Raw genomic sequence first — 25,458 nt, forward strand, 5'->3', positions numbered from 1 at the left:
AGCCGTGTCTCGGCGGCCACAGAGCCGGCCTCACCCTGCTGCCACGCTGATGTTAGGGGGCACCTGTGTGTCCCCCCCCCACCCCGTTCCCCTCCGTGTCTTCTGTTTGCGGGTGCTCGCTGCGCACACCCGGCTGGCAGCGGTCCCAGCCAGTTTGGCGACTATTATTCCAGGGCACGGTGGTTTTCCCGGCACCCTCACCACGCCAGGCGCCGCGACCGCCTTGGGGCAACCACGCTGCGCCCGGGACACGCGCGCGTGCAAGGCCCGCACCAGCTGTGCAGTACTGGGACGCGTGTGCAGGGCCCAACGCAGACGTGCACGTGCTGCACCCACCCTCCTGTGCTGCTCAGTACAGACACGCAGTGCCCTGCACGTGTGCAATACCTGACAGCCACGCTTGCACACCCACCCCCTCACACGCCGCACCACGTGTGCACACAAGCAGCGCTCAACAGGACCACGCGCGACACCCTGCGCACACCTGCCACCGACACACACGTGCAACACCCGGCAGAGACACGTGCGGCGCCTGGCGCACGTGGTGCAACACCCCGCAAGCACACGCAACGCCCCTTCTGTACACGCACGCACGTGCGGTTCACGCACGCCCGTTCCCGCGCAGGCGCTGTGCGGGGTGGGGTGGGGGAAGGCGTGATCAGATGGGGCGTGGTCAGATGGGGCGTGATCAATGGGGAGGCGTGGTCAGCGGGAGGCGTGGTCGATGGGGAGGTGGGATCAATGGGGGCGTGGTCAGATGGGGGCGTGGTCAACGGGGAGGCGTGGTCAGTGTGGAGGCGTGGTCAATGGGGAGGCGTGGTCGATGGGGAGGTGGGATCAATGGGGGCGTGGTCAGTGTAGGGGCGTGGTCAATGGGTAGGCGTGGCCATCCCGGCCCCGCCCGCGCCGCCGCGCGCCCCGGGCCGCCGGAGCTGGGCGCGATGGGCCCGGGCTGGCGGGCGCCCTCGGTAGCGCTGGTGGGCGGCAGCGTGGCGCTCTTCGGGGCGCTGCGGCGGGCGGCACTGGCCCTGCCCCGGCCCGCCGCCGTGAGAAGCCGCCCCGGACGCGTTTGGCGCTGGCGGAACCTCCTCGTCTCTTTCGCACACTCCGTGCTGGCCGGGCTATGGGCTCTCTTCAGGTACCGGGCACCGGGGAGGGGCGGGGAAAGGCGGGCCAGGGGCACGGTGCGCGCTCTGAACGGGGCTCCGGCACCACCGGGATTTGGGTCCACGCTGGAGCACGACCCTGGGCGCTGCCCCACCCCGGGGAGGAGGCGCAGGGCAGGGTGCTCGGGGTCCCCGTGTCCCAGCACCCAGGCTGACTCCTCTCCCCCCCCCCCCCCAGCCTCTGGCACTCCCCGGAGCTGCTCTCCGACATCCAGGACGGCTACAGCATCTCAGGGCACCTGCTGGTCTGCTTCTCCTCAGGTAAGGGGCCGGGCAGGGTGATGGCCGTGGCCACTCTGCTGGGCTCTGCCTCTTCAGCCTCAGCCGGCATGCCGGCCTGGGACGAGCCCCCGGCTCAAGGGCTGGGTGACTCTCTGTGCCTCCTGCCTTAACCACAAGTACGGAGCCTGCAGGCTGCCAGCCCCAGGGCCTGGCCGCCTCCCCACGCTCAGCTGGGGCAGAGGCATTTCCGATGCCTGGAGCACAGTCACGCCACCCTCCTCCTCCTCGCTGCTCCCCCTTAGCACAGCGGGTGATGGTGCACAAGCCAGACCCCCTCAACTCTCTCTCATCCCACAGGCTACTTCATCCACGACAGCCTTGACATCATCTTCAACCACCAGTCCCGCTCCTCCTGGGAGTACCTGGTGCACCACGCCATGGTGAGTACGGCCCCAGGGAGGCAAAGGGCCAGCATGGGGACCGAGGGGTGGGGGCTACCACACACCCCAGGGCTCAGCCCATGCAGGTTTTGTGCGTTACAGCGAGCCAAGCCGGAGCCCTTCCCTCTGCCTCACCCTGGCTGCCAGGTAGGCTGTGCACCAACAAGGCGAGGGCGCCCGGCGGGGCAGGACGCCTGCCAGCATCGGCTCTGAGCGCCGGGAGCCAGACAGGCTGCCGTGCCGGGCAAGGGAAGAGCTGGAGGCTGGTCCCAGCTCCCCACACAAGGAGGTGTAACTGGTCCTGGGGGAACTGGCTTCCAGACTGGTTTTCCCTTGGCCCAGGTGCCTGGGGGGCTGCTGGGATCTCAGGGAGGGGGGAGCAGCAGTGTATGCCCAAACCTTGGTGGGGAAGGACTCGCCTCCCCCAGGGCAAGGAGAGCTGACCCTGCTGTGTGTCCCCCCCTGCTCCCAGGCCATCTCTGCCTTCGTCTCACTCATCATCACCGGCCGTTTCCTGGTGGCAGCGATGCTGCTGCTGTTGGTGGAGGTGAGCAACATCTTCCTCACCATCCGCATGCTGCTGAAGATGAGCAACGTGCCTTCCCCAGCACTCTACGAGGCCAACAAATACGTCAACCTGGTGATGTACTTCGCCTTCCGCCTGGCGCCCCAGGCTTACCTCACCTGGTACTTCCTCCGCTACGTGGAAGTGCAGGGCCAGGGTGCCTTCCTCACCGCCAACCTCCTCCTGCTCGATGCCATGATCCTCATGTACTTCTCCCGCCTCCTCCGCTCTGATTTTTTCCCCTCCCTGCGCAAGGGTTCTGCAGGGAGAGACGTGGATGGTGAGAAGTTTCTGATAGACTGAGATGTGCGTGCCGAGGGAAGCCCAGGCTCTGGCTCCTGGGCATCTTGGGCTCTCCAAACCTGCTCTGATGTGCCTTAGGGCTCGCTCCCTGGCCCCAGGCCCTGCCTTCACCTGCTCTGCTGCCTAAAAGCGCTTCCCTGCTGGACCAGCCCGACAGCCTCGCCGAGCCACGGGGACACCGCCGAAGCCGGGGGCACGGCCGATGGAGAAGCAGCCCAAGCCGGCTTCCGCGCAGACAGCTGGAGGGCCAGGGGTGGCTGCGTTTTGCAGCTGATGGCCTGAGAGGGTTGCGAGGGAAGGGACGAGTCCCTCCCACAGTGATGTTGGGTGATACGTGCATTAAAATCGGTCTGTTTACTGCTGCCGCAGCATGTCTGGGCTGGCTTTTCTGTGGGGCAGAGCAGCACCGCGGGGAGAATGGAGGGGACAGGGCCATGGGAAAGGATGCGCCCCTGTTCCCAGCGGAGGGCTGGCAGTGCTCGGGGAGGGAGAAGGCACATTTCTGCCGCTCACTTTGTTCTAGGGACCCTCCAGGGATGCACTCAAGCCTGCTGGGTCCTACCAGCCCAGCTGCACCCTGCTGCACCTTGAACAGCAAGATCCCAGGGACGGGTCCCTCCCCTCCTCTGCTCTTCCAGGGACCCAGGGCTGTGCAGGGAGCAGGGGAAGGGAGCCAGGAGAGGTACGGAGCCTTGCTGCAGTCCCTGACCTGCCTGTCTCCGGCCTGGCGGCGAGGAGCCTGGCTGGGCTGCATGACTCACTCGGCAGCCACGTGAAGTGGAGCTGGCATGGGAAAGCCGTGTGAGGCCACAGGCTCTTCCTGGAAGACTGCTGCATGCTCGCATCCCCCCGGAGTCATCTTCACCAACACGGCGCAGCTCTGGATCCCCTGCGAGCGTGCTGGGCCCTCTCCTGCAGCAGCAGAACCAAGCTGCCTCCAGCAGCCCCCCCAGAGTGGTGGGAGGACAGAGGGGGTTCAGCTCCCTGGGGGAGCAGGGCCAGAACTGGCCCAGCCGGTTCTGTGGAGCACCAGAGCATCAGGAAGGCAAATCCTGCTGACGTGACAGCTCCGGGATCTCACTGGACTGGCAGAAAGCAGCGGGGCTTAGAGGGACTCCTGCCCAGCCCCTGCTGCGGGGCAGGATCTGTCCTACCAACCCCACCACCAGCCCAGCTCAGGCAGAGACAGGACCTGCGGCTGAAATAAGCTGGTGATTAAGTGGAAGCGGTGGGGGATCACCCCTCCCTCCAGAGAGCCGGGAAACACCCCACAGGGCCGGGATCCTGCTGGGGCTCCCTGGCATGCATCGACACCGTGGCAGGCACGGGGGGTGCGTGCTGGGAAGAGTCTGGCAGCCAGAGCAGAGATGCGATACTCAGGACGCGGCATGGGCAGGGTCCTGTGCCAGCTTCAAACCCGCCACCTCGCCCCCCTCCTCGCTCAAAGCAGAGCTCAGCAGCCCCAGGGCACGGCCTTACCCTCGGCAGCACATCCTGACAGCTACGCATCTTCCCAGCTGCAGCTTAAGCCCCACAGCCTCTGTGCATTGACTCCATCTGCAAATACTCCACACAATCAAGCCCAAATCTCAGTTTCCCCTCACCCCAATCGCTGCACCTTTCCCCTTGTCTCTCCACGCAGAGCAGACACAGCTCTGCCCCAGCAGGTCACAGGCTCAGGGGGACCAACCTGTGCTCCCACCGTCCTTACAGCGGCACGGAAGGGTCAGGCATGACAAAGCTTCCCAAAGCAACAGTTCCCCCTGTTCCCCTCCTGGCTCCCAGGCAGAGCATCTCCCAGCAGCACAGCACTGGTTGGGCTGGGGCAGCTGTGGGTCAGGCCGGCTGCCAGCCCAGAGTGAGAGGCAAGCATGGGGACGCAAAGCACCAGACGGCAGCAGCCGCTGGGCTAAGTTGAGGCAGGGTCAGGGCAGACTGCAAGTCATGCTGATGTGAAATCCCTCCCCAGCCTCCACGCTGCAGCACACACCCGCTCTTCACCCCCCGCGGCGATACCGGCTTTGCTACTACAGGGGCACTTCTCCCCCCACATCTTTCTTGGGGTGACTGCGGGCCAGCGGGAACATCAGACCTGACCCCAGGAGGGAGCCAGGTTGTCCCAGGTCCTTGCATCACCTAGGAGCGGGGCTGTCACAGGCAGGGAAGGCCGCCTGCTCAGCCTTATCTGGCCCCGCACAGCTTGCCAACAGCCCTCGCTCTCAGTTTCAAGACCCTGACCCAGATCTGGGGAGAGATCCCAGGCTCTGGCCTGCACCCAGGGTACCAGCAGAGCCCTGCACAGCACCCGCAGATCAGGAGACAGGCCAGCACGCAGGGAAGCAGCGCTCTTCCCTCCGGGCAGTTTCTCACCCCTACCAGATGCTCTCACAGCAGGCAGGGACCATCCCCTGCCTCCCCCGCAGCCCAGCCGAGCACCCCGTGGGGCCCAGGGTGCTCCTACACCCGTCAGCGGGAGCCAACCCCAGCTTTCAGAGGGCAGCCGACAGCAGCCACACTCTGCCCACATGAAAGCGAGAGCTTTGCGTTACCTAGTCACCACCCCAACAGGGCGATGGCGTGACGGCAGCCGGCCTCTCCTGCGCCGCCATCGCAGCCCCACCGTCCTCCCACGTGTACAGCCGCCCCGCAGCCTGCCCCGGTGCCTCCCCGTCACCCTGCCATGGCAGGCAGCTTGCAGCGTACCCGACTGATCCAGCCGCACTGCCCCGGCACCCGGAGCCATGGGCACCACGTGAGGTGTCCCAAGCCAAGGGACCGCGCAACCCAGCACAGATCTTCACCCCGAGGTCCCAAGAGCTGCAGCTACCAGGACGGCTCCCCCTTCCCATCTGCCACCACCGTGTTGAAACCATCGCCCCAGGACTCCACCACCCACTGCAAGAGGCTCGAAGGAACTCGGTGTCCCACTGCCTGAGAGCTTAATTACCCCCATCAATATTTGCTCATAGCTTTCATCACCTTTCTCTAACTACATACTTAAGATCAAGTACCCCTAGAGGCCTAGCTGTACTTTTACCTCCATTCCCCACTTGCCCAGCACTCCTGTGACTCTGCAGGCACTCCGAAAAGCCTTTTTCATCTACAAATTTGAGGGAGCAGAGGACTGCCAAGGCAGCAGCAGCAGCAGGTTTGGAAACAGCCCTGCTAAGGCCGTGAACCCCGTGAGGTTACAGGCAACCTTAGCAGGAAGCGTCAGGGGACCCAGGCTGCGATTCACACACGGCAGTGCAGGGAGTAGGGATCGTGCCAGAAAAAAATACCCCACACAAAGCCCTTGCGATGGGATTAGCCTGAGGGCTTCAAGTGAAGCTTGCAGCATAAGTAGCTCATACGGTGGGAAAATGGTGTGACACTCCACTTGCGCCAGATCTGAACCATGAACACACTTCTGTTGTGGTTACTACCTACCTCCTGGGCACTCATTGGCCCGTGGCACACTCGACAAGGAAGCTACACAGGATACCGAGAACATTGATCACAAACGTGGTAATTACACAGGGCGACAGAATGCAGGAGGACAGCAGAGGTCTCGGGTAAACAGGTATCTGAGATTTGGGGGGCAGTGTCACCTCATGGATATCTACCCAAGCACAGAGAACATGTCAGTGCCCCAGGAGACCCCAGCGGCAAGGCCCCAGGTGCAGGACAGCGTGCACAGCCCAGAGCAGTGAGCAATGCCCACCGAGTGCCAGGGAGGGAGGGAGGGACCCCTTCACTGAACCAAAGCCCCAAAAGCCTGCTGGGCGCTCTTTTTCGCACGGGCTATGCTGTCACAAAACACAAAGGCCCCTCAGTGGTGTCACAGGGTTTATTATCCTGTCTGTACAGTCCTTGGTAGATGCAGTTTAGATGATCCCAATCTGGAAAGAAGCAAAGCACGTTAAAACAGATGTTACAGCAGCAGAAGGGCAGAGCCTCTGCCACAGACATCGCTGCCAGGGCCACATCTCCCCAGGATTCCTGTCCTCCGACGACAGGCGTCTTCCTCCCAGACCCGTCCAAGTGCCTTACACAACCGCTCTATACATTCACTCCACGGTGACCCTTGTGCTAAGCCACGTTCCCCTACTCCGGTTTGTACCACCGCTGCCTCCTGCCTTCCTCAACCACCTCGAGGACTAAACCGCCGCTTCCAGGCGCAGCCACCCGCACAGCGGAAACCCCTCCTTCCCCCAGGCCAGCAGCGCAGCGCTGCCTCTGACATCATTCCCCCTGCTCTAACAAGCTGGCTAAGAACACCAGTAAGGGACGCTCCACAGAAGTGCTGCTGTGCTCGAAGCACAAGTACCTCACACCTATGCCAGGAAGAACAACCCAGTGCAACCCAGCGCAGGAGATACAAGACAGCTAACGGGAGCTGCACAGTTTCAAAGATTTCTCACCTTGTTGGCTACATCCAGTGCATCGTAATCTGGAGCCAGTCGGACATAAGCCTTCTTCTCCCCATCAGGCCTAGAGAGGAACAGGAGGCATTAGAACAGAGGCACACAACTCCTTCCACCTGCTCCACATTCCTGCTATAGCGGTGTGCATCAGTGGTTCCTTTGGAAACATCACTTTACTCAGTGGTAAAAAAATGTTCACATCATTTGCACAAGACTCCCTAGGGGTTAGAAGAGCTCCCTGATGAAGCTGACTCTCTGGTCTGCCAACATTTCCCACTTCCACTAAGATGTGCTCGGTCACAAGTTGTATTTCTCAAAACTGACACTGAAAACGCTACAGAGCTTAATCCCACAACTGCTGAAACCCACACGTGTTCACATTTTCTGCTAAAAGCCACTCTGGGCTCTTGAAGCATCTCACACCCCCCCAGTGATCTATTCTCCTCCTCTCCTCACCTAATCAATGTGTTAACCTTGGCCACATCGATGTCATACAGCTTCTTGACGGCCTGTTTGATCTGGTGCTTGTTTGCCTTGACATCGACAATGAAAACCAGAGTGTTGTTATCCTCTATCTTCTTCATTGCCGATTCTGTGGTCAAAGGGAACTTGATGATGGCATAATGGTCCAGCCTGCAGGAGAAGAGACCCTGTGGTTAACAGAAGGCTGGCAGACACCACCTCTGCACTTCAGGGGCTTTTAAATACCACAGGTACCATCTAAGAAAGTATGGGGTGCATCAGTTGCCAAAAAAAGTTCTCATCACAAACTCTCAGACTTTGGTCGCTTGAAATCATCACCTGCACCCCAAACACCCCCTCCTCTGCCAAGGTGGGGCTCAGCTCCCAGGGACCTGCAGAACGGCACATGTCCCATGCCAGTTCACGCGTGGGGCTGCTCCCACTCTGGGAGCCCTGCAGCAGGGCAGAGCCCAACACCCCACACGTACTTGTTTCTCCGTGGAGCACTCTTCCGTGGGTACTTGGGCTGCCGCCGCAGTCGCAGGGTCTTGGGCCTGCGGAAGGTGGGCGATGTGCGGATCTTCTTCTTCTTGTGGCTGTGGACCCCCTTCAGGACGGCCTTCTTGGCTTTCAGTGCCTTGGCCTTTGCCTCTGTCTTCGGAGGCACAGCTACAACGACACCTCAGTCAGCAAACCCAGGTTCTGCAGGACCAGTATATGCTCCCCTGCCTGCCCCAACGGGCCATGACTTTCCCTATCGTACAACTCAACGAACAGGGCATCTCCAAGCGGTCCATGCTCCCTCATCCAACCAAGACCTCCCCAAAAAGCCCAACGCTTAAGTTCTCCCTTCCCCTTCCCAAAAAAAAAAAAAAAAAAAAAAAACAAAACAAACCAGTCTCCCACCTCCCCAACGGACAGGGGCACTCATCCCTTCCCAGCTCCCTCACCCCTTCCACACCCCGAAGGTCCTCGTACCGAGACCGTGGCCCACCCTCCCTCAGACAACCACGCCGTGCTCACCGGTACAGGCCTCTCCCGTCCCCTCCACGTGCCCGCGGCCCAGCACCGCCCTGCAGCCCTCCCTCACCGCCCACCCCAGCTCCCCCGCGTACAACCCGCACCCCTGGGGATGCCTCGGCACGACTCCCCCCAGCCCATGGATCCCACCGCCCCCCCCGAGCCCTCACCCTCCTTCTTCGCCTTGGGCGCCATCTTGGCCAGGCGGAAGCCGAAAGGGGCCTCCCGCGCCTCACCGCACGGGCTTATAGCCCCAAATCTCGCGAGAGTTTCACACCTACTTACCTCCCCCTCAACTCTCGCGATACCGCGGAGCCCGCCGGGAACGGTAGTACTCAGTGTCTGCCTCATTTGCGCATGCGCATATGGTTTCCCCAACCCCGCGGGGTCTCATGGGAGTTGTAGTCCTGCGCGCCTCTCCGGTTCTGGCGGGGGGGGGGGGGCGGGACGAGCCCCGGTGTGGGGAGGGATTAACGGGGGTCCCGTTGCGTGGGCAGCAGCGCAGTGGCCCAGCCCCGGAGGAACCGGCGTCCTGGCCCCTCCCCCGCCCCCTGTAGGGGGCGGGGGAGGGGCCAGGACGCCGGTTCCTCCGGGGCTGGGCGTGCAGCGCCGAGCACCGCTACCGGAGCCGGGAGGTTCGCGGTAACGGGGACCACCCCCCCCCACCACCACCACCACCCCCCTTTCCCACCGATGGGACCGGGAATGGGGAGGGGAGGGCTTGGCCATGGACCGGGATACGGCTTGGGGATGGCAGGGATTGTGGACGGGGGACACGGGGATGGGGAGGGAGACGGGGACACGGGGATGGACGTGCACGGGGACGGGTGGGACACGGTGACAGGTACATTGGGGGACATGGGGACCAGTGGGACACGGGGACAGCACCGTGCGCTGGGATGCCACACGTGGGATGTGGAGAGAGCTGGGACGAGGGGACAGTGGTACCCCGGGGGTGCGGGGTCATGGCGGCGGATGGGACACGGGGACAGCCGTACCCGGGGATGGCACGGCAGGACGGGTGGGACAAGGAGGGAGCCGTGCACAGGGATGTGGGGGTGGCCAGGGGACAGGGACAGCTGGGACGTGGGGACAGCAGCACCCCAGGGCGTGGGGACAGCCACACTCGGGGATCTTGGGGTGGCTGGGACGCGGGGACAGTCATGTTTGGGGATGTGGGGACAGCAAGGACATGGGGACAGCCATGTCCCGGGGAATGTGGAAACAATTTGGGATAAGGGGACAGCCCCGCTTGGGGACACAGGGACAGCTGTATTCCAGGATGCTGCGCATGGGGACGTGGGGACAGCTGGGACACAGGGACATCACCGCTCCCTGCTCCGTCTGTCCCAGGCCTCGTCGTGGCCCTCGGCCCGTCCCCGCTCCCCCCGGCCACCCAGCCCGCCCCGGCAGCCCCGCGGGACGATGAACATGCTGGCTCCGGTCCGCAGGGACAGGGTCATCGCCGACCTGCCCCCGGTGAGCGGGGAGGGGGGGGAACACTGGCCCAGAGGTGGCCTCGCCGAGCCCCATGGTCACACCGGTGTCCCCCTTTGTCCCCCCCTGCAGTGTTTTCGGAAGGAGGCCGCCCTGCACGCCCGCCCCGCCTTCCACCCCACGGTGGCCAGCGCCTGCCAGGAGCAGCGGACGGGCACCGTGGGGTGAGTCCATGGTGATTCGGGGACCCCTCACCTCGAGGTTGAGGGTGGGTGACGAGGGGCCCACGGCCCCGCCAGCCCCGAGCGGGGGTCCCTGGCGCGGGTGCCGCGTGGCTGCCGGCACTGCCCGTATGCCGAGTCCTGCGTCACGGCGCAGGAATGCGGCGCGGGGGGGGGGGGGACACGCACGGGGGTCCGGGCTGGGCTGCGGCTGGCGGCGGGATGGGAGAGCCGGGCTGCGGGGCGCTGCCGGATTCTGGGGGCTGCAGGGTGACACCCCCCCACCCCATGAACCTCTCTGTCCCCATGGCCAGCCAGGGGGAGGCAGGCGGGGAGCCCCCCACCTTGCTGAGCGGCCGTGCATCCCCCCGCTCTGCAGGTTCAAGATCTCCAAGATCATCGTGGTGGGGGACCTCTCGGTGGGGAAGACCTGTCTGATCAACCGGTAACGGGACCCCCCCAGAGAGGCTCTGCGGGGGGTGGGGAGGGCAGGGGGGAGACCCCCACCAAAGGGCAGCAGCACCTTGGGCTGAGCCGGACTCTGGCTGGAGTCTGGTGCCGGGCATCTCCTGGGGTGGGGGGCACTGAGCCCCCAGGGGTGTGGGGGGGGTGGGGGCTGCTGACACCCATCTCCCTCCCCCCGCCCCCAGCTTTTGCAAGGACACCTTCGACAAGAACTACAAGGCGACCATCGGGGTGGATTTCGAGATGGAGCGGTTCGAGGTGCTGGGGGTGCCCTTCAGCCTGCAGCTGTGAGTAGGCACCAGCCCCCTCCCTGCGCACCCCCACGGCTCCCCCTCACCTCCCCTCTGCCCCCAGGTGGGACACAGCTGGCCAGGAGCGCTTCAAGTGCATCGCCTCCACCTACTACCGGGGAGCGCAAGGTGAGGTCCCCGCCATGTCCCACCCCACCAGCTGTCCTCGTCCCCGTCTCACCCCTCCTCCCCCCTCCAGCCATCGTCATCGTCTTCGATGTCAACGATGTGGCGTCCCTGGACCACACGCGGTAGGTGACACGGAGTCAGGGGGCTCGGGTGGGACCGCGTACGAGTGTGGCGGGTGGTGGGGCTGGATGGAGAAGCAGAAGCTGGGCAGGAGGACACGGGGCTGCTGGCAATGCTGCAGCGTGCGAGCAAGAGGGTAGTGCTTGGCCGTGAGCCACCGGCCGGTGACAGTGGCCCCAACAGGCAGTGGCTGGCTGACGCCCTGAAGGAGAACGACCCATCCAATGTGATCCTCTTCTTGGTGGGCTCCAAGAAGGACCTGAGCGTGAGTGTGTCCCCCTTCCCATGGACCCCCTGCACCCCACCTTGGGGGGGGGTCATCCCCACCCCCCACCCACCCACCCCACCCCCGGCTCGGTTGGCAGACGCCGGCACAGTACAGCCTGATGGAGAAGGATGCTCTGAAGGTGGCCCAGGAGATGCAGGCAGAGTACTGGGCCGTCTCCTCACTCACCGGTGGGTCCCTGGCCAGGCAGGGGGGATGTGGACCCCGGGGGTCCGGCCAGGTGAGGGGCCACTCAGGGGGTCTCGTCCCTCGGGGCAGGGGAGAACGTCCGGGATTTCTTCTTCCGTGTGGCGGCGCTGACCTTTGAGAGCAGCGTGCTGGCCGAGCTGGAGCGCAGCAGCGCCCGCAAGATCGGCGACACCGTGCGTGAGTACCCCCGGCTGGCCCCACGCGGGTGCCCCCCCCTTATCACCCCACCCCCCCCATCCCACCCCTCTGTCTCTTCAGGGATCAGCAGCAACGAGAGCGACCTGTACCTGTCGGCACCCCGCAAGAAACCCAAGTGCTGCCAGTGAGGGGGCAGCCCCTTGCCCCCCCTGCACTCACACCTCTGGACCAAAGAGGGGCAGCCCCAGCTGGCTCCGAGGAGCTGCCCCCAGCCCCCCCGGCCCCCCGTCTGCCCGGGCACCCACAGCCGGGGCGGGCAGGAGCACCCGTGCGGCTCCCTTAGCTATGCAAACCCAGGTACCACTTGGAGCAGGAGATGCCCGCGGGCTCCCGTTTGTCTTAATAAAACCTTTTTTTATGCTTTTCAAGAAGGGTGTGAGGCTGGGGGCTGGGGGCTGGGGCCCAGCTGCGGCTCCCCCTGTCCCCGGGCACAGCCCCCCCGGCTCGTGGGCAGGTGGGAGGACGGAGCCAGGGGAGGTTGGCTGCCGCCGAGGAGCGGGGAGCATCTCGGGTACGGTGAAAGCCAAACCAGGTAGTGGATGCCCTGGGCATCCCTGCCTCGAAGAGCTGGCAGCCCTGCGCCCTGGGGGGGGGGACATGGGGGTGACACGTGGGGTGCCAACCCCTGTCAGTCGCAGCCGAACTGGTGGCGGTCGAAGCGGGGCTGCAGGCTGGGGGGGACGCAGTGGGAGCACTTGTAGCGCTCCCGGATCCACCGCCCACCCTCGCTGTCCTCGATGCAGATGGCGGCGACACCTGCGGGACAAGGGGGGGGGGGGGCTCGGTGCTGGCCACCACGGGGACAATGCTCCCGCTGCACCCATGGGTGCACCCCGGGGTGCACCAGTACCCCCCTCCTACCTGCCACGACCCCTCCCAGCCGCTCCACCAGCTGGATGGCCGCTCGCATGGTGCCCCCGGTTTCAACCCACTGGTCCACGAGGAGGATGCGCAGACCTGGGAGGGGACAGAGGCTGCAGCTGAGTGCCAGGTGCCCGTGCTGGCAGCGTCCCCCCCCCCCTCCGATGGGAGCACCCCGCTGGCTCACCCGGCAAGATGGCATCAGTGCGGACCTCCATCACCTTCTCCCGGCCCGAGTAGTCCGTGTAGGGCTGCGCCAGGGTCTGCACACAGAGGTGCCCGGCTTTGCGGATGGCCAGGAAGCCTTTCTGCAGAGCGGCGGCAGCGGCGGCGCCTGGGGGCGGGCACGGCACCGTCAAGCCCCACAGGGACGAGGGATGGGGACCCTGGGTTCACCCGCGTCCCCGCTCACCCAGGATGAAGCCCATGGCGTCGATACCGGCCACCATGTCGATGGGGTCTCCCTGGAAGGGCTGCAGCAGGTCGGCCATGCAGTCCTGCAAACCCTGGGGAGAGAGTGGAGGTGCTGGGTGCCTGCAGCCCATCGTGGGCACCTACAGCCCCCGTGCCAGCGCCCGGGGGCACAGCTGGGTGCCCTGACAGCCCTGCGGAGCTGCAGCCCACCCAGGCACCCCCGTGGGTGCCCTCTGCCCTGGGTGCTGGGTACTTGCGGGTGGCAGTAGAGCCGGGAGGGGTCCAGCCAGGCGTAGTTGGGACCCTTGACGTTGGGGGCCATCAGCGCCAGGTACCAGCCCTTCTCTCGGACAGCAGGGACGTGGCACAGGTCCATGCGTGGGGACCGCAGGCACTGCAAGCACTGAGCATGTAACAGGGCTGAGACTCCCCACCCGCAATCTCTGCAGGGCTCCCCACGGCTCGGTGCCCTCCACCCTCCCCATCCGCACCCCCCGCATGGGCACCCTGGGGTCCCGGCGCGCCTGAGTCGGCTCCATACCTGGGTGCCGGCGGCGAGGCTGAGCCGAGCGGGACTGTCATGGGGAGCGTCACAGACAGCAACAGCTGAGTGGGGGCAGCCCCTGCGGCGCTGGGCCCTGGCCAGCACCCTCGGCCAGCTGGGCCCTGGTCCCGTGCCAGGTGGGAGCCCTGCCTGCGGACCAGCGATGTGCCCCCACCGGGCTCTGCTGCCTCGGCCAGGCGGTTGGGTGGTGGGGACCACCAGGGCTGGGGCGTTCGCACCCCGTGAGGGTGTCCCCGGCACCCAGCCGCCTGCCCCAGCGATGCCAGGGAGCGGTGCAGGCAGCATGGTGCCCTTGGCGTCCCGTGGGTGCAAGGATCAGCAAGCCAGGGTGATGCTCGGGGGGCAGCCCCACGGCCTTTGGGGGTCTTGGGCAGCGCAGGGACTCTCTGAGGTCTCACACGTCCCTGTTGGGGTGTCCGGGCGCCATCCTGCCCTGCCAAGCGCTGGCTCCCTCGGCCGCCCAGCGTGCCAGCTCCGCGTCCGGGTTGTCCACGGGCTCGGTGGCGGGGGGGAGCCAGCCGGGGGGGCGAGTCCTGGCAGCCACGCTGGGACCTGTGGGCTGCCAGCCCCGGCTGGGCACGGGGCACCGGGGCTGCTGCTGTGAAAGCGGGACACTCGTGGGCCGGGGGCACGGGGCCGCGGGGAGCATCCTTCTGCCGTCGGGGGCCGCTCCGGGGCCGGGGGCCGTGAGGGGGCCGGTGCGTCACGGGGCGGGCGCGTTGGGGCCGGCTCGTTACCGGCCCCGGCACATCACCCCACCGGCTGCCACAGCAACGGGGCCCGGCCCCACCGGGAGGGGTAACCCCTTCCCCGCGGGCTGCGGGGTGTGGGATGCACCGCGGCTCCGGGGAGCGGCTCCAGCATCCCGGCTCTCCGGGCCCCTCCGCACGGTGCCGTGCCGTGCCGTGCCGTGCCGTGCCGAGCCGCCCCGCGTGGGCGGGCTGCGCGGAGCTATAAGGCGGCCCCACGGCGGCGGGCGGCGCGGTGCCATGTGCGCCCAGGGGCTGCTCTGCCGCCTCCTCCTCCTCCTCCTCCTCCTCCTCCTGGCAGCCGTCCCCGGAGCGGCACCCGGCACTGGAGCGGCCCCACCGGGACGGCCCCGTGCCCGCCGTGGGCTCACCTACCCCGGGACGCTGTGGTGCGGCGCGGGCAGCAACGCGGATGCCTATGAGCAGCTGGGTAAGGGCGGCGAGGCCGCTGCTACTTGTCCCCCCATCCCATCCCATCCCATCCCATCCCATCCCATCCCATCCCATCCCATCCCATCCCATCCCATCCCTGCTTCACCCCATCCCAGTGCTACATCAGTCTCCATCAATCCCAGTCCAGTCCCATCCCAGTGCTGGTCCCCTCCAGTCCCCAGCCCCATGTCTCAGACCAGTCCCAACCCCAGTGCTGGTTCAGTCCCAGCCCACCAGTTCACCTCTGTCTACTCCCCATCACAGGGCTGGTCCATCCTGATCCTCACACTGGTCCCATCATTGTCCCCATCCTGGTCCTGGTCCAGTCCTGATTCACCCTCAGTCCCCACCCTGGTCCCTGGGCCATTCTGCTCCCATTCTGGTCCCCATCCTGGTACTGGTCCAACCTGCTCCACTCCCAGTCCCTATCCTGATCGCAGCCTAGTCCCTCTCTTGGTCCTGGTCCGGTCCTGGTCCCCATCCTGATCCCAGACTCGTCCCACTCTCATTCCCACTGTGGTGCTGGTGCAGCCCCAGTCCCCATCCAAGCGCCAGTCCAGTCCCAGTCTGATCCCAGTCCTGTTTCAGTCTGATCTAATTCTGATCCCAGTCCTAGCCCAGCTCAGTCCCAGTCCAGCCCTGCTCCCAACCCCCCAGCCCGTGCGTGGGGCTGCCCGCAGCCCTGCCTGCACGCCGTGCCATCCCTGCAGGGGAACACCGCGACACGGACCGGTGCTGCCGGGACCACGACCACTGCCAGCACGTCATCCACCCCTTCACCGCCCGCTACGGGTACCGCAACCTGCGCTGGCACACCATCAGCCACTGCGACTGCGACCGCAGGTGAGTGGGCCCGTGCCTGGCCGTGCCCCGCAGCATCCCTCCATCCTGGGGGGTCCCAGGACCCCTTGCCCCCCTCACGCCGGCTGTGCCCCGTGGCAGGTTGAAGGAGTGCCTGAGGCAGGTGAACGACACAGCCTCGCGGGTGGTGGGCCAGGCCTTCTTCAACGTCATCCAGGTGCCCTGCTTCGAGTTCACCTACAAGGAGGAATGCGTGGAGCCCTACCTCTACGTCTGGTGAGCGTCCCCCGCTGCAGAGACCACCCCCCTGCTCGGCCCCGCCGGGGCTCACCTCACCCCACCTCTCTGCAGGTGCAAGGCGTACAACACGGTGGCCATCGCGGTGCCCAGGGAGCCGGTGCTGTATGAGTTTGGTGGGGAGCTGATCGACCGGGCAGCGAGGCCCGGGGGGTTCCCTCTGAGCCCCCCGTGGAGCAGCACGGGTGGAGGAGCCATCCCAGTGGAGCATCACGCACCTGCCCACCCGCTGTCCCCCCCCAAGGCAGCCAAGAAAGATAGGAAGAAGAAGAAGAAAGACAACAAAAAGAAGGGGAAAGGTCTGAAAAAGAAAGGCCCGAAAAAGAAAGGCCCTTCCAAAAATGGGGAGCTCAGCCGTTCTGCAGCCACCGCCCCCCCTGGGCAGGACCCACAGGCCCTGCTGCCAGACTCGGGGGAAGCAGCCAACACCATCCTGAGTGATGCCCCAGCACAGGAGGGCTTGGGCAGGGAGCCAGCCCCAGCCCCGGTCCCCACTGCTAGCGGGAAGAGGAGGAGGAAGGAGAGAAACAGAAAGAAGAGGCTGAAAAGCAAAGCTGAGGCAGAGCCTGCACGATGGCTCTGACTCCCCCCTCGCGGGTCCCGGCTGTGTAATAAAGTTGGTCGCTTGAGCAGATGCCGCAGCCTCAGCCCCGTCTCCGTGGGGAGGATGGATCGCTCCTGGGGGAGGCATCCAAGGGGAATCCCAGGGCTGATCCCACTTGTGGGGCTGCGGGAGGGGAAGCGCCTGGAGCTGGATGGGTATTGGGTGGGTTCGAGCTGTTCCTCACTGCTCCCACTGGCTCACGTCATCTCCCTGGCCCCGTGCCGGCAGAGCCCTGGTCGAACTCCAGCTCCCCAGGGGTGCATTTCTCTGGAGGACCAGTTCATGAATTGCACCGTCCCTGCTCCCTCCTCTGCTTAACCCGCTGCCTTTTCCCAGGCTGGGAGACGCACGGTGCTCCCACGCTGGCACTGACTCCTTCCTTCTCCAGCCCCCAGCCATGGGCAGCTCCTTGCCCTTCCCCGGAGGCTCCTCAAACATGGTGCAGGAGCTCTTTGGAGTGGGACAGTAGAAGCTTTTCCAGCCCTGGGACAAAGGCAGACACTGCCCGGGGAGAGAAAGGAGCAGGGCAAGCTGCCTGTGTCCCTGCCTGGCCCAACTTGCTCCCCTCGCTGATAACTGGGCTCCTGTAGCGAAGATTTTGAGGGCAGCACCCAGAGACGGAGCTTTGCCACCAACTCCTGCAAAGCGCTTCTGAGCAAGGAGCGGGGCTGGGCACGGCGGCCCCTCTCCTGCCTGGTGAGGCCGGTAGAAAGATCTTCCCTCACCAGCACCGAATTCCAGAATCAGAAAAAGCTGGAGCAACAGGAGGCGAGTGCTGTCTTCTGTTTTCCTACGACACAGCCTTGGGAGATCAGACAGAGCAGAGCTGCTCCGTGCAAACCCCACTGTTCCCAAAAGAGCATGGGGTGCAATCCCAAATCCCTGAAATAAGTGGACCACAAGAGCCCAGGAGGGAAATACCAAGGTTGTAGCGAGGCATCGCACACTCTCGAGCACTGCTAATGGGTGCAAAGTCCTCGCAGCGACCACACCGTCACTGCAGGAAGCACAGACATGTGGCATGCAGACAGCTTCCCAAAAGTAGAATTTTTTATTGATGGTCAGGGAAAACTAAAACCAAAGACAGCCAAAAAGGAGCCGACAATGCACAACTAGCCCCTCCCCGTAGGAATCCAATACATCCCTGGTAAGGAGCTGCTCCTAGTCAAATTCCCATCATACAGATTTTGATAAAATAAAAAAATAGCATAAGATTAGTACACCTGCAACCTACGGCAGCCGCGGGCCCTGGAACACGGTCCTCCGGCCTGGTCTGCCCCGATGCAGAGGAGGAACAGGACTGTGTCAGCCCCCCGGTACTGCTGAGGAGATGGGGGGAAGCCAGGACCTGCATTTCTCTGTGGAAACAGCTTTGCTTTGTCTCCCGGGTTGCTGCCATTCTTCAGGAGCATTTACATGCAAAAAAAGACCTTTGTTTCTTAAGATCTGCTGTTCTTGCTCATTTCCTAGCGAGAGGAGGCTAACCAGGAGCACTTGGAAGGAACAAAGACTCTGCTTCCCCAGAAAATCCCTACTAACAAAGCAGGAGAGAGGAAAGTGTGTGCAGTAGGAACTTTCCAGTTCAGAAATGGCTCTCAGCACTAGCAGTCGCTCTGTAATACTGCAGTGGGCTGTTTCTGACATGACCAAAGTTATCTGCGTTATCCGCCCCCCCTTCCCAGGCCCCCCAGTACCTCCATGAGGTGCCCCGGATGGCGGTGTGATGTCTCTATACAACGCATTCAAAACAAAACATTATTCTTTATCAGCTCAACAGAAATCAGCTTCTCTGGGAAAGTTTCAGCACACAGAGGGCAACTCCAAGCAACAAAGGAAGAAGGAGCATTGACTTTCACCACTGAACTCTGCTTCTAAGCAAATCCATTGCTAAAAGGAGAGGGCAGGCAGGCAGCACAGGGTGCAGGCAGAAAACCTCTCAACTAGCGTTCAGTAGAAACACTATTTATTCACCCCTCTTGGTTACAACTGGGCAGGGTTAAGCGGATACGGAGGAGGATGCCATGCACTCCCGCCTGCTTCGTGTTCTCCACCGTAGGAGCGGCTGCTCTTGCAGTGTTTTAAGCCCACTCTGTCCCGCGCTCAAGAAAGCTGCCATTGGCTGGTGTTTTGCTTCGCAGTCTGATTAAAAAAAAAAATAAATCAAAACTAAATAAATATTGTTCCAAAAGAAGCCAGAGGAGAGAGCAAGCCTTTGGTATGACAGCTGCATTTCTCTCCTGCAAGACCCCAAGCCCCGGAGCTGCTGTGCTAGACCCCTACAAACACAGCTGGGGGTTGGCACACACTCTGCAGAGCCCGTTACACACGAAAACACGGAGCAAACGACAACAGAAACTTTTTGAGAACTCCGGTTTGCTTGTCACAACCCCCGTGACTTTGCTTTGTGCTCTCGGGACAGGGAGAGGTGACAGTCAGGGTTTGGGAGAATCCAAATGGAACAGGCTCACTCCAGGCCGACGGTCTGCACTTTCAGCTACGCTTGCTTCCTAGTCTTTCCAGTGAAAGCAGACTGCTGTGCACGTGCAAGGTCAGAGTCGTTCGACCTCGTAATTACTTTGCTGACCTTCCAAAGTGGTGAACCAGGGCCTGGAACACAGAGGCCACTACAGCGTCTCTTCCTATGATATATTTTTATATATATAGTAAATATATTTAGACCAGCCCCGCCAAGTCTATTTGTTCGCTCAGGTGCACATCACCAAGAGTCATTTCCCACCATCTCACGACGTATAAAACAGGAGTTATGTGGCTAAGGGAAGGGAAGTTGTTTTCAACTGTTCACTCTCCCTTCCCCTTCCTAGAGAAGGGAACGGAGGTTACGGGTCAGGTCCAGCACGGCCTATCGATCCATCTCATCCAGCAGTGGCGTGGCGTCCCCAGCGATGGACATGGGTGTGCTCTCGATCATGGGGCTGGGAGACGGGCGAGGAGTCAACCTCTGCTTCTGTTTCCTCCGTTCGGCCTCCTTCTCCTGGAGCCACTGCTCGGCCATCTTTCCCCAGTCGATCGCAGCGTGACTGTTGGTCCTGCAATGACACAGGCAAGAGGTGAGACATTAGCGGAGGAGCTTCCCCGCCCTCCCCTCCCCAAGGGTCCCATGCAGGAAGGTGCAAAGTAATGCCACCACACCGGTTCAACAAAAATCAACAAATGCAATCAAGATGGGACACAGACGGATACAGGAACCCGGCGCTGGAGCCACTCACTTTGGCTGCTGTCTCTGCCTGGAGCTGGACGATGGCTGCGACTGTGTCTGGGACTGGGTGGACTGGGGTGTGGTGTTGGCCTGGAGCTGGTACTGGGGTGTTGTAATCGGCTGGCTGGGGGTAGTGTAGGAGTAACTGGGGGTCATCAGAGGGGTGGCCACCGGTTGCTGTGCTGGAGTCGTGAAGACCTGCAGAGAGCAGATGCTATCAGGGGACAGAAAGCAAACCCTGCCAGGCTGCAGGGCAGAGGTCTGGCATGCTCTGCATTGCCCTGCTCGCCCAGGAGGCTGTTGCACGCCCTTGCTGCTCCTGAGATGGCTCCCTCCCACATCCCAAGCTAGCTGGCTCACTGCTTGTCCAATGCAGTGCTTAGTCTCTTTGCCTACCAGTGTTCACCATCTTTTTCCTTCAGATTGTCTTGATGATTAATACACTGGGTTATCCACAGTCCCTGCCCATCCCCAGCTCGGCATTTACTGTGCCAAACTCCGTGAAAGCCTTCCAAGGTGGTCTAAAAGAGGATCACTCCTCCCTGCAAGCCTTGTCTTGCAGCATCTCTTCATTAGATCTCCAATGTCAGGGTGCGTTTCTTGTACCCAGGCACCTCAGTCCTTCTGCAGCTGGATTTAACCTCAGGGTCAGCGGGGGAGCTGGCAGCGTGGCTGGGAGGAGGTAGGCACCAGCACACATGAGGAAAAACTTCAGCGTGAGCCGAAACTGTCCAATTCCATCTTATTCCTTACAAAGCCTCCGGGCGTTCGGTCAGGCTGAGGTGTTCGCCTGCCGGTGCTGCTCGGAGATTAGCACGCTGAGCTGAAAAGCCCTGCAAACTCAGCACATAGTTTCACAGCTAATCTCTTCCACTGGCAGCTCACGTTGCCAATTCAGGGGCACAATCAGAAGTTTGTGTGCCCTCACCGCTGGATCCCACCTCTCCACCCTGCCACATTCCTTGGGGGCCAGACCTATTTGGTCTTCAACTCCCCTCAGAGCAGGGCTGTATTATGTGCTTCATTTCCTCAGACACAGGAGGCAAGAAGAAACGCGGTCCAAGAATCCAGCCAGGCTCCCCTGTGCAGCACCACGGGTACACGACTAGGACCGGATGATCCCAAGCAGTGAGTAACCCCTTATGCTCCCAGGTGAGCCCTCATGGGACTCTAGCAGCGAGGAGAAGTCACGCACCACCTCTTCTCAGAAATTTAAGTGACACCTACGTGGTACGCGCTGCTGCCGCCTCCGCTGCCTCCGTAGCCATACTGACTGGATGCCCACTGCGCAGGGGTGGCATTTGGGTTCTGTCCCTGGCCTGTCACGGCAGCGATGGCACTGAACATCTGGGAGGTCATGTTCTGTGGTAGAGCGTTCACTGCACGGGTCAGGTCTGCAAGAAAGACCCATCGTGTTAGACAAAGCAGAACCTGGGAAAGGAGCTCGCATCCTGATTCCAAGCAGAAAGGGCCTGCACTGACCTGCCAGGTTAATGTTAGCCGGAGTAGCATTAATGGAGGCTGGAGTCCTGGTCCGACTGCTACTGCTGGGGGTAATACCTGTGTAAAATATAAAATAAGAGAAATACATTATTTCTCTCTGAAGAGGAGTTACTGACCTGAAACTCAGGATTTGAAAAAATGAAGGCAACACTCATACTGGCAAGATGCTATTTTACCAAGGAATGGTGTGTGCAGGGTGGTATGGCGGGGGAGGCTAAGGGAGAGGAAAGGGACAAGCCCAGCCTTTGCTGCGTGGCCCACTTGGCTGAAAGATTAACTCTCAGGAGAGCTCTCAATGGATCCATGGAAGCCAAACACTTGAGTACTGCTTTGAAACTTCCCGCTTATGGAAAATCCTCATTTCAGGGACAAAGAACATGGAATTGTCCTTTACTAACGGCTCCTACTGCGTGTCACCCATGAAACAAACAGCTGAAGCACTCAGATTTTGGGATGCTCACCTGGAACTGGGTCCTGATAATGATCTTTAAACCATCGGAAGAGTCCGTTCACGGTAGGGAAGACCTGTCCCCGGTAGCGGAATCCTTCTGGCGTCACTGTCACATACTCTATCCTGTGAGAAGCAGTGAATGCAGGAGAGCACAAGAGACGACAGGCTGCTTCAGAGCCATACCTGCCGCTGTACAGCACCCTCACACTGACAGGTCACAGTCAGAACAGGCAAGACCTAGAAACTCAGGCGATGGCTGTACTGATTAACGGACAGACCTATCTGAGACACTTTCATTTGGTTTCAAACAATTGTTCCAAAGTATCATGCCTTTCCATACAAAAATCTATCACTGATTGCCTATACCCATGACACCCTCTGCACAGGGCAGTACTGCTTGTGGGAGCCAGCTGGTTAGAAATAGGAGTCTCCTGGGTGAGATTTACTGCTAGACATGGGTTCTCCACTGTCAGGAGGCCAAACCCTGGGTAAGGGGAGGTCTGACTTAGGGGGATACTGACAGAGCTGAAGAGAAACTGGCAGCAAGAAGTTCAGGTGTGGTACTGACTACTCAGCTGCAGCTGCTGGGCTTGCCTCTCACTTACCTTGGCTTGCCTCGAGGCTGATATCCCAACAGGAATTTGCCAGGCAGATCTTTACAGGCACTGATAAAGTAGGGAATAAACGTTGGCTTCTCTTTCTTAGTCTTTATCAGCAGCTCTTCCAGCTTCTAATTAAAGAAAGAGAGAGGAAGAGAAATGCTCAGGAGAGCCTGTGTTTTTAGCAACACACAGGGCCTATGGATATCTCCCTCCATGCTGCAGTCAGCCCTTTTTCTCCTCAGCCCTGATGCCAGTGATCCAACGAGGACCACCAACTGCACCGTTTCTGCGCAGGGTTGGTGCCCAAACATCACCAGGTCACAGAAAGCCTATACTCTCCCTTCAGTGACATTTCCTGGCAGGGCAACCCTCTGCTGCCCTGGCACACCACTGTAGCACACCTTACTTCCATGTCCTAACTCCACTGCTCCAAGACAGAATCCCCCTGAGACAGCTGGAAAGGGACTGCCAAGCCCCAGGTAACAAGAGGAAGATCAGAGAGCTCAGTCCAGCAGCAGCTCATGCCAGACTCAAAGAGTTTAAGACCTTTCCTGAGACAAAGAAAAACTTATACTATGCTCCTTTATCTCCCACACAAGCTACCACAGCCTGGGACAGGCTTACCTTCTTGTCTCCACCGTTGCAGTCCTGATAGTATTTGTGATTCAGCAGGTCTCTGGCAAAAGAAGCCATTGGCTGGACATAGCGAGCAACAATTTCATCCAGGTCTTCAAACTCCTTTAAACAAACACATTTAAAGAGGTATGTAAGGTGCATGATGAGGAACTCTGATTCTCAGTCATACATTCTGCACAGCAAGGCTTGATGCTTTGAGAAAAGAAAAAAAGACCTGAGTATTGTTTAAGAATCTGGAGAACTGCAATGGAAGTTACTCTCCAACAGTCTGAAAGCAGCTGCAAGGACAAAAGGGCTGTGCCAACCTGTCCCTGCCAAATAGGTACTTCTCCTTCCCTGCCGAGTCCTTCCCTGGCATGCTCTGCAGGGCTCTTACCTCTGTGTTAATCCAAAGCGTGGAGCCCAGACTGAAGGCATTCTCCTTGCCCTCTTCTTTGACATCCACGTGCTGGTAAATCCCATCATTCACCTTCCAGGTGACAGTCAGGTGGTTCTCCCCTTTGCTACTCGGCCGAATAATCACATCCCCTTGGTCCATGGTCTCCATCATCTTCTCAGCTTGCTTGAAGCTAATGTTGTGGAATGATGGGTGAGCAATTACTCTCTTGATGTATGCTAGAGGACAAAGAGGAGCGTTTAGGCTTCCAAGAGGAACTGCTTCATTCCAAGAATATGTCTAATTGAGCTTGTTCTCCTGAAGCACCCTGGGAAGACTGGCATTACGAGGGAGAGAAAAATGAGAGACTCACTTGTCCGCTGCTGCTTTCTTTTCAGGTCTTCTTCCTGTTTGTGATCTGCTGCCTCAGAGTCAAAGTCGTAGTAAGTGTCTTTAGGCAGTTTCCACTCATTGTTCTTATCCATCAAGTCTGAGGTCCTGCAGGTCAGGTCTGCACTGAACTTCTCAATGTCGATCTTCATAATCCTGCAGTGAACGGTCATTCCCACCTACAGGAGAGGGGAAGGCAAAGCTGAGCAGCAAGTCTGGCTGATACACCAGCCTCTCTCCGCTACAGAGCGACCTGTGTGGGGTCACGCTGCCAATGAGGAGGTACAAATTGCCTCACATACTTCAGACTGATAACAACCTTTAAAAGTAATCCTTCCATACCAACTGAAAACCAACTGATCCCCAAGATGATTAGAATCAAAAGACATTAAAGGAAAAATGGGCAGTTCTCCAGCACATCCACTACCTATGCCCCATACCACACTGCAAATTGCATGTCTGGAGGCCGAAGACGGTTAAGTTTTCTATTTTATGTATCTTTAACAATGGGAACAGCAAAGCTGGACTTCACTATGTGCAAGAAAGCAGTTAAGTCTTTTCAGAAACAGTGGAAAACACCCAAAAGACGGCTCTAATTAAATGGGAAACGGAAAATACCACCACAAAACCAGCAATGTCTTAGTCCAGTTAACCGTGCTGAAGTTAACGACTCTTTAAAGAAATGCTAAGAGACCTCTGAGCTTACAGGATTATCCATCACCTGTATGAACTGTCAGGGAGACCCAAGAAGACTGCAAAGGTTAAACCTCTATTTAATCATGTGATCAAAATATGTGATTCTGTTTCTTTCAGACTGGTCCCAAGCAAGACCAGTAACTCTGATGACCTCCACAAATGAATTGAGACAGAAGAAAAAGCCATGAGAGGGAAAGTGACCCTTGCACATCTAACAGAAGTTCTGTGAACTCTTTAGAAAGCCAGAAACAAAGGGCAGCTCTGCATTAGAATGCCTTCTGGTCTCCTAAACCCAGACTTTAGCCAGACTATAATAAATCCTCCAGCAGTGCAACATGTTAACTGATTAACATGGTTCCCACCAGCTGCCAAGGCAGATTTGCACTGTGGGAGAAGGACACTAACCAGACCCTGAACTTGCTGCCGATTTCAAGTCCTTAAACGAAAATAAGGTTTGAAAAGTCATTTAGGGAACAGTGTTATTAACCAAACTCTGAATCTTTGGTATTGGCTCCATGCTCTTCCAGCTCTTGCTGGATATGTGAAAATCCTCTGCTTTCATACCTTCACCCTTTCTTCTGGCCGCTTGACCACTTTATCGCTAAGAAATTTTGTTGGGATGAAGCCAGCGACGCCATTATCCAGACGTGTCTTCACTCCAATGGCCTGACCTGGGCAGGAACCACTGTCAAAGTGGTTCCAAACCTTGAGTAAAGCAAAAGTAAAAGTCATTCAGCATGGAAACAAAATAGCCCTGGTAGCTCACACTCAAACAAGCCTAAAAACTGTGTCAGCAAACCAGTGCAGCCAGCAGAGACATGTGGAAGGGCAAAGGACAGGAGACTTCAACGAATGTTACCCAGTAATGCAATCTTCCCACTTTGGTTCCGCTCAGCTTATGGGGCTTTACAACCAGGAAGGTCAGAACATTTTTAGACCCTGAAT

General features: G+C 60.4%; 6 protein-coding genes and 2 non-coding genes across 13 annotated transcripts in view; 3 read left to right on the forward strand and 5 right to left on the reverse strand.

Moving 5' to 3' along the window:
* Positions 1 to 879: 879 nt before the first annotated feature.
* On the forward strand, positions 880 to 3,064 carry TLCD1 (TLC domain containing 1). Its single transcript, XM_075771498.1, has 4 exons — positions 880 to 1,138; positions 1,345 to 1,427; positions 1,746 to 1,828; positions 2,301 to 3,064. The coding sequence occupies exons 1-4, from the start codon at positions 942 to 944 to the stop codon at positions 2,694 to 2,696; spliced, it is 759 nt and encodes a 252-aa protein (XP_075627613.1). The 5' UTR covers positions 880 to 941; the 3' UTR covers positions 2,697 to 3,064.
* A 3,447-nt stretch (positions 3,065 to 6,511) lies between these two features.
* RPL23A (ribosomal protein L23a) lies at positions 6,512 to 8,874 on the reverse strand. The gene is made up of 5 exons (XM_075771369.1): positions 8,755 to 8,874; positions 8,053 to 8,233; positions 7,559 to 7,735; positions 7,100 to 7,169; positions 6,512 to 6,577 (listed from the first exon to the last, which is right to left on the reverse strand). The coding sequence occupies exons 1-5, from the start codon at positions 8,777 to 8,779 to the stop codon at positions 6,563 to 6,565; spliced, it is 468 nt and encodes a 155-aa protein (XP_075627484.1). The 5' UTR covers positions 8,780 to 8,874; the 3' UTR covers positions 6,512 to 6,562.
* Positions 7,245 to 7,312, reverse strand: LOC142604603 (small nucleolar RNA SNORD42). The gene has a single exon (XR_012838457.1). It is a non-coding gene; the product is annotated as a small nucleolar RNA SNORD42 (small nucleolar RNA).
* Positions 7,837 to 7,910, reverse strand: LOC142604592 (small nucleolar RNA Z17). Its single transcript, XR_012838446.1, has one exon. It is a non-coding gene; the product is annotated as a small nucleolar RNA Z17 (small nucleolar RNA).
* Positions 8,875 to 9,093: 219 nt separating the features above from the next.
* RAB34 (RAB34, member RAS oncogene family) lies at positions 9,094 to 12,121 on the forward strand. Of its 2 annotated transcripts, none has more exons than XM_075771367.1 (11): positions 9,094 to 9,219; positions 9,938 to 10,063; positions 10,154 to 10,245; positions 10,622 to 10,687; positions 10,893 to 10,994; positions 11,062 to 11,126; positions 11,197 to 11,248; positions 11,430 to 11,511; positions 11,612 to 11,702; positions 11,791 to 11,898; positions 11,980 to 12,121. In XM_075771367.1, exons 2-11 carry the CDS (start codon positions 10,010 to 10,012, stop codon positions 12,045 to 12,047), a joined length of 780 nt encoding a protein of 259 aa, XP_075627482.1. In that variant the 5' UTR covers positions 9,094 to 9,219; positions 9,938 to 10,009; the 3' UTR covers positions 12,048 to 12,121. The 2 variants fall into 2 exon arrangements, with proteins under 2 accessions (XP_075627482.1, XP_075627483.1); XM_075771368.1 differs by having other exon boundaries at positions 9,148 to 9,226.
* Positions 12,122 to 12,268: 147 nt separating this feature from the next.
* LOC142604496 (adenine phosphoribosyltransferase-like) lies at positions 12,269 to 14,408 on the reverse strand. Of its 3 annotated transcripts, none has more exons than XM_075771365.1 (6): positions 13,736 to 14,408; positions 13,448 to 13,588; positions 13,193 to 13,286; positions 12,968 to 13,114; positions 12,781 to 12,876; positions 12,269 to 12,675 (listed from the first exon to the last, which is right to left on the reverse strand). In XM_075771365.1, exons 1-6 carry the CDS (start codon positions 14,042 to 14,044, stop codon positions 12,548 to 12,550), a joined length of 915 nt encoding a protein of 304 aa, XP_075627480.1. In that variant the 5' UTR covers positions 14,045 to 14,408; the 3' UTR covers positions 12,269 to 12,547. The 3 variants fall into 3 exon arrangements, with proteins under 3 accessions (XP_075627480.1, XP_075627479.1, XP_075627481.1); XM_075771364.1 differs by having other exon boundaries at positions 13,448 to 13,597; XM_075771366.1 differs by lacking the exon at positions 13,448 to 13,588.
* Positions 14,409 to 14,585: 177 nt separating this feature from the next.
* On the forward strand, positions 14,586 to 16,672 carry PROCA1 (protein interacting with cyclin A1). Its single transcript, XM_075771362.1, has 4 exons — positions 14,586 to 14,938; positions 15,651 to 15,783; positions 15,883 to 16,017; positions 16,093 to 16,672. The coding sequence occupies exons 1-4, from the start codon at positions 14,749 to 14,751 to the stop codon at positions 16,619 to 16,621; spliced, it is 987 nt and encodes a 328-aa protein (XP_075627477.1). The 5' UTR covers positions 14,586 to 14,748; the 3' UTR covers positions 16,622 to 16,672.
* Positions 16,673 to 19,361: 2,689 nt separating this feature from the next.
* Positions 19,362 to 25,458, reverse strand: part of SUPT6H (SPT6 homolog, histone chaperone and transcription elongation factor) — a 28,225-nt gene continuing 22,128 nt past the window's right edge. For all 3 annotated transcript variants that reach the window (XM_075771893.1, XM_075771891.1, XM_075771892.1), the window contains 10 exons: positions 25,078 to 25,218; positions 23,801 to 23,996; positions 23,428 to 23,666; positions 23,040 to 23,153; positions 22,419 to 22,543; positions 21,824 to 21,936; positions 21,342 to 21,419; positions 21,087 to 21,253; positions 19,870 to 20,057; positions 19,362 to 19,689 (listed from right to left, as the gene is read on the reverse strand). In XM_075771893.1, coding sequence (XP_075628008.1) covers positions 19,503 to 19,689; positions 19,870 to 20,057; positions 21,087 to 21,253; positions 21,342 to 21,419; positions 21,824 to 21,936; positions 22,419 to 22,543; positions 23,040 to 23,153; positions 23,428 to 23,666; positions 23,801 to 23,996; positions 25,078 to 25,218 — 1,548 coding nt within the window. In that variant the 3' untranslated portion in view covers positions 19,362 to 19,502. The remainder of the gene's footprint in view (positions 19,690 to 19,869; positions 20,058 to 21,086; positions 21,254 to 21,341; positions 21,420 to 21,823; positions 21,937 to 22,418; positions 22,544 to 23,039; positions 23,154 to 23,427; positions 23,667 to 23,800; positions 23,997 to 25,077; positions 25,219 to 25,458) is intronic.

This window comes from Balearica regulorum, chromosome 19 (genome assembly GCF_011004875.1).
Source record: "Balearica regulorum gibbericeps isolate bBalReg1 chromosome 19, bBalReg1.pri, whole genome shotgun sequence".
NCBI lineage: Eukaryota > Metazoa > Chordata > Aves > Gruiformes > Gruidae > Balearica > Balearica regulorum.

Coding starts and splice junctions, on each gene's coding strand:
- LOC142604496 (XM_075771364.1), bottom strand. CDS start 14,044: ATGCTGCCTGCACCGCTCCCTGGCATCGCTGGGGCAGGCGGCTGGGTG. Junction 13,287..13,447: donor GGCTCTACTGCCACCCGCAA/GTACCCAGCACC, acceptor CTCTCTCCCCAG/GGTTTGCAGGACTGCATGGC. Junction 13,115..13,192: donor CGCCATGGGCTTCATCCTGG/GTGAGCGGGGAC, acceptor GCCCGCCCCCAG/GCGCCGCCGCTGCCGCCGCT.
- RAB34 (XM_075771367.1), top strand. CDS start 10,010: ATGAACATGCTGGCTCCGGTCCGCAGGGACAGGGTCATCGCCGACCTG. Junction 10,688..10,892: donor AAGACCTGTCTGATCAACCG/GTAACGGGACCC, acceptor CCCCGCCCCCAG/CTTTTGCAAGGACACCTTCG. Junction 11,703..11,790: donor GGCCGTCTCCTCACTCACCG/GTGGGTCCCTGG, acceptor CCCTCGGGGCAG/GGGAGAACGTCCGGGATTTC.
- RPL23A (XM_075771369.1), bottom strand. CDS start 8,779: ATGGCGCCCAAGGCGAAGAAGGAGG. Junction 8,234..8,754: donor GCCCAAGGCGAAGAAGGAGG/GTGAGGGCTCGG, acceptor GTGTCGTTGTAG/CTGTGCCTCCGAAGACAGAG. Junction 7,170..7,558: donor AAGGTTAACACATTGATTAG/GTGAGGAGAGGA, acceptor GTTCCTCTCTAG/GCCTGATGGGGAGAAGAAGG.
- PROCA1 (XM_075771362.1), top strand. CDS start 14,749: ATGTGCGCCCAGGGGCTGCTCTGCCGCCTCCTCCTCCTCCTCCTCCTC. Junction 14,939..15,650: donor GGATGCCTATGAGCAGCTGG/GTAAGGGCGGCG, acceptor CCATCCCTGCAG/GGGAACACCGCGACACGGAC. Junction 16,018..16,092: donor GAGCCCTACCTCTACGTCTG/GTGAGCGTCCCC, acceptor ACCTCTCTGCAG/GTGCAAGGCGTACAACACGG.
- TLCD1 (XM_075771498.1), top strand. CDS start 942: ATGGGCCCGGGCTGGCGGGCGCCCTCGGTAGCGCTGGTGGGCGGCAGC. Junction 1,139..1,344: donor GGGCTATGGGCTCTCTTCAG/GTACCGGGCACC, acceptor CCCCCCCCCCAG/CCTCTGGCACTCCCCGGAGC. Junction 1,829..2,300: donor ACCTGGTGCACCACGCCATG/GTGAGTACGGCC, acceptor CCCTGCTCCCAG/GCCATCTCTGCCTTCGTCTC.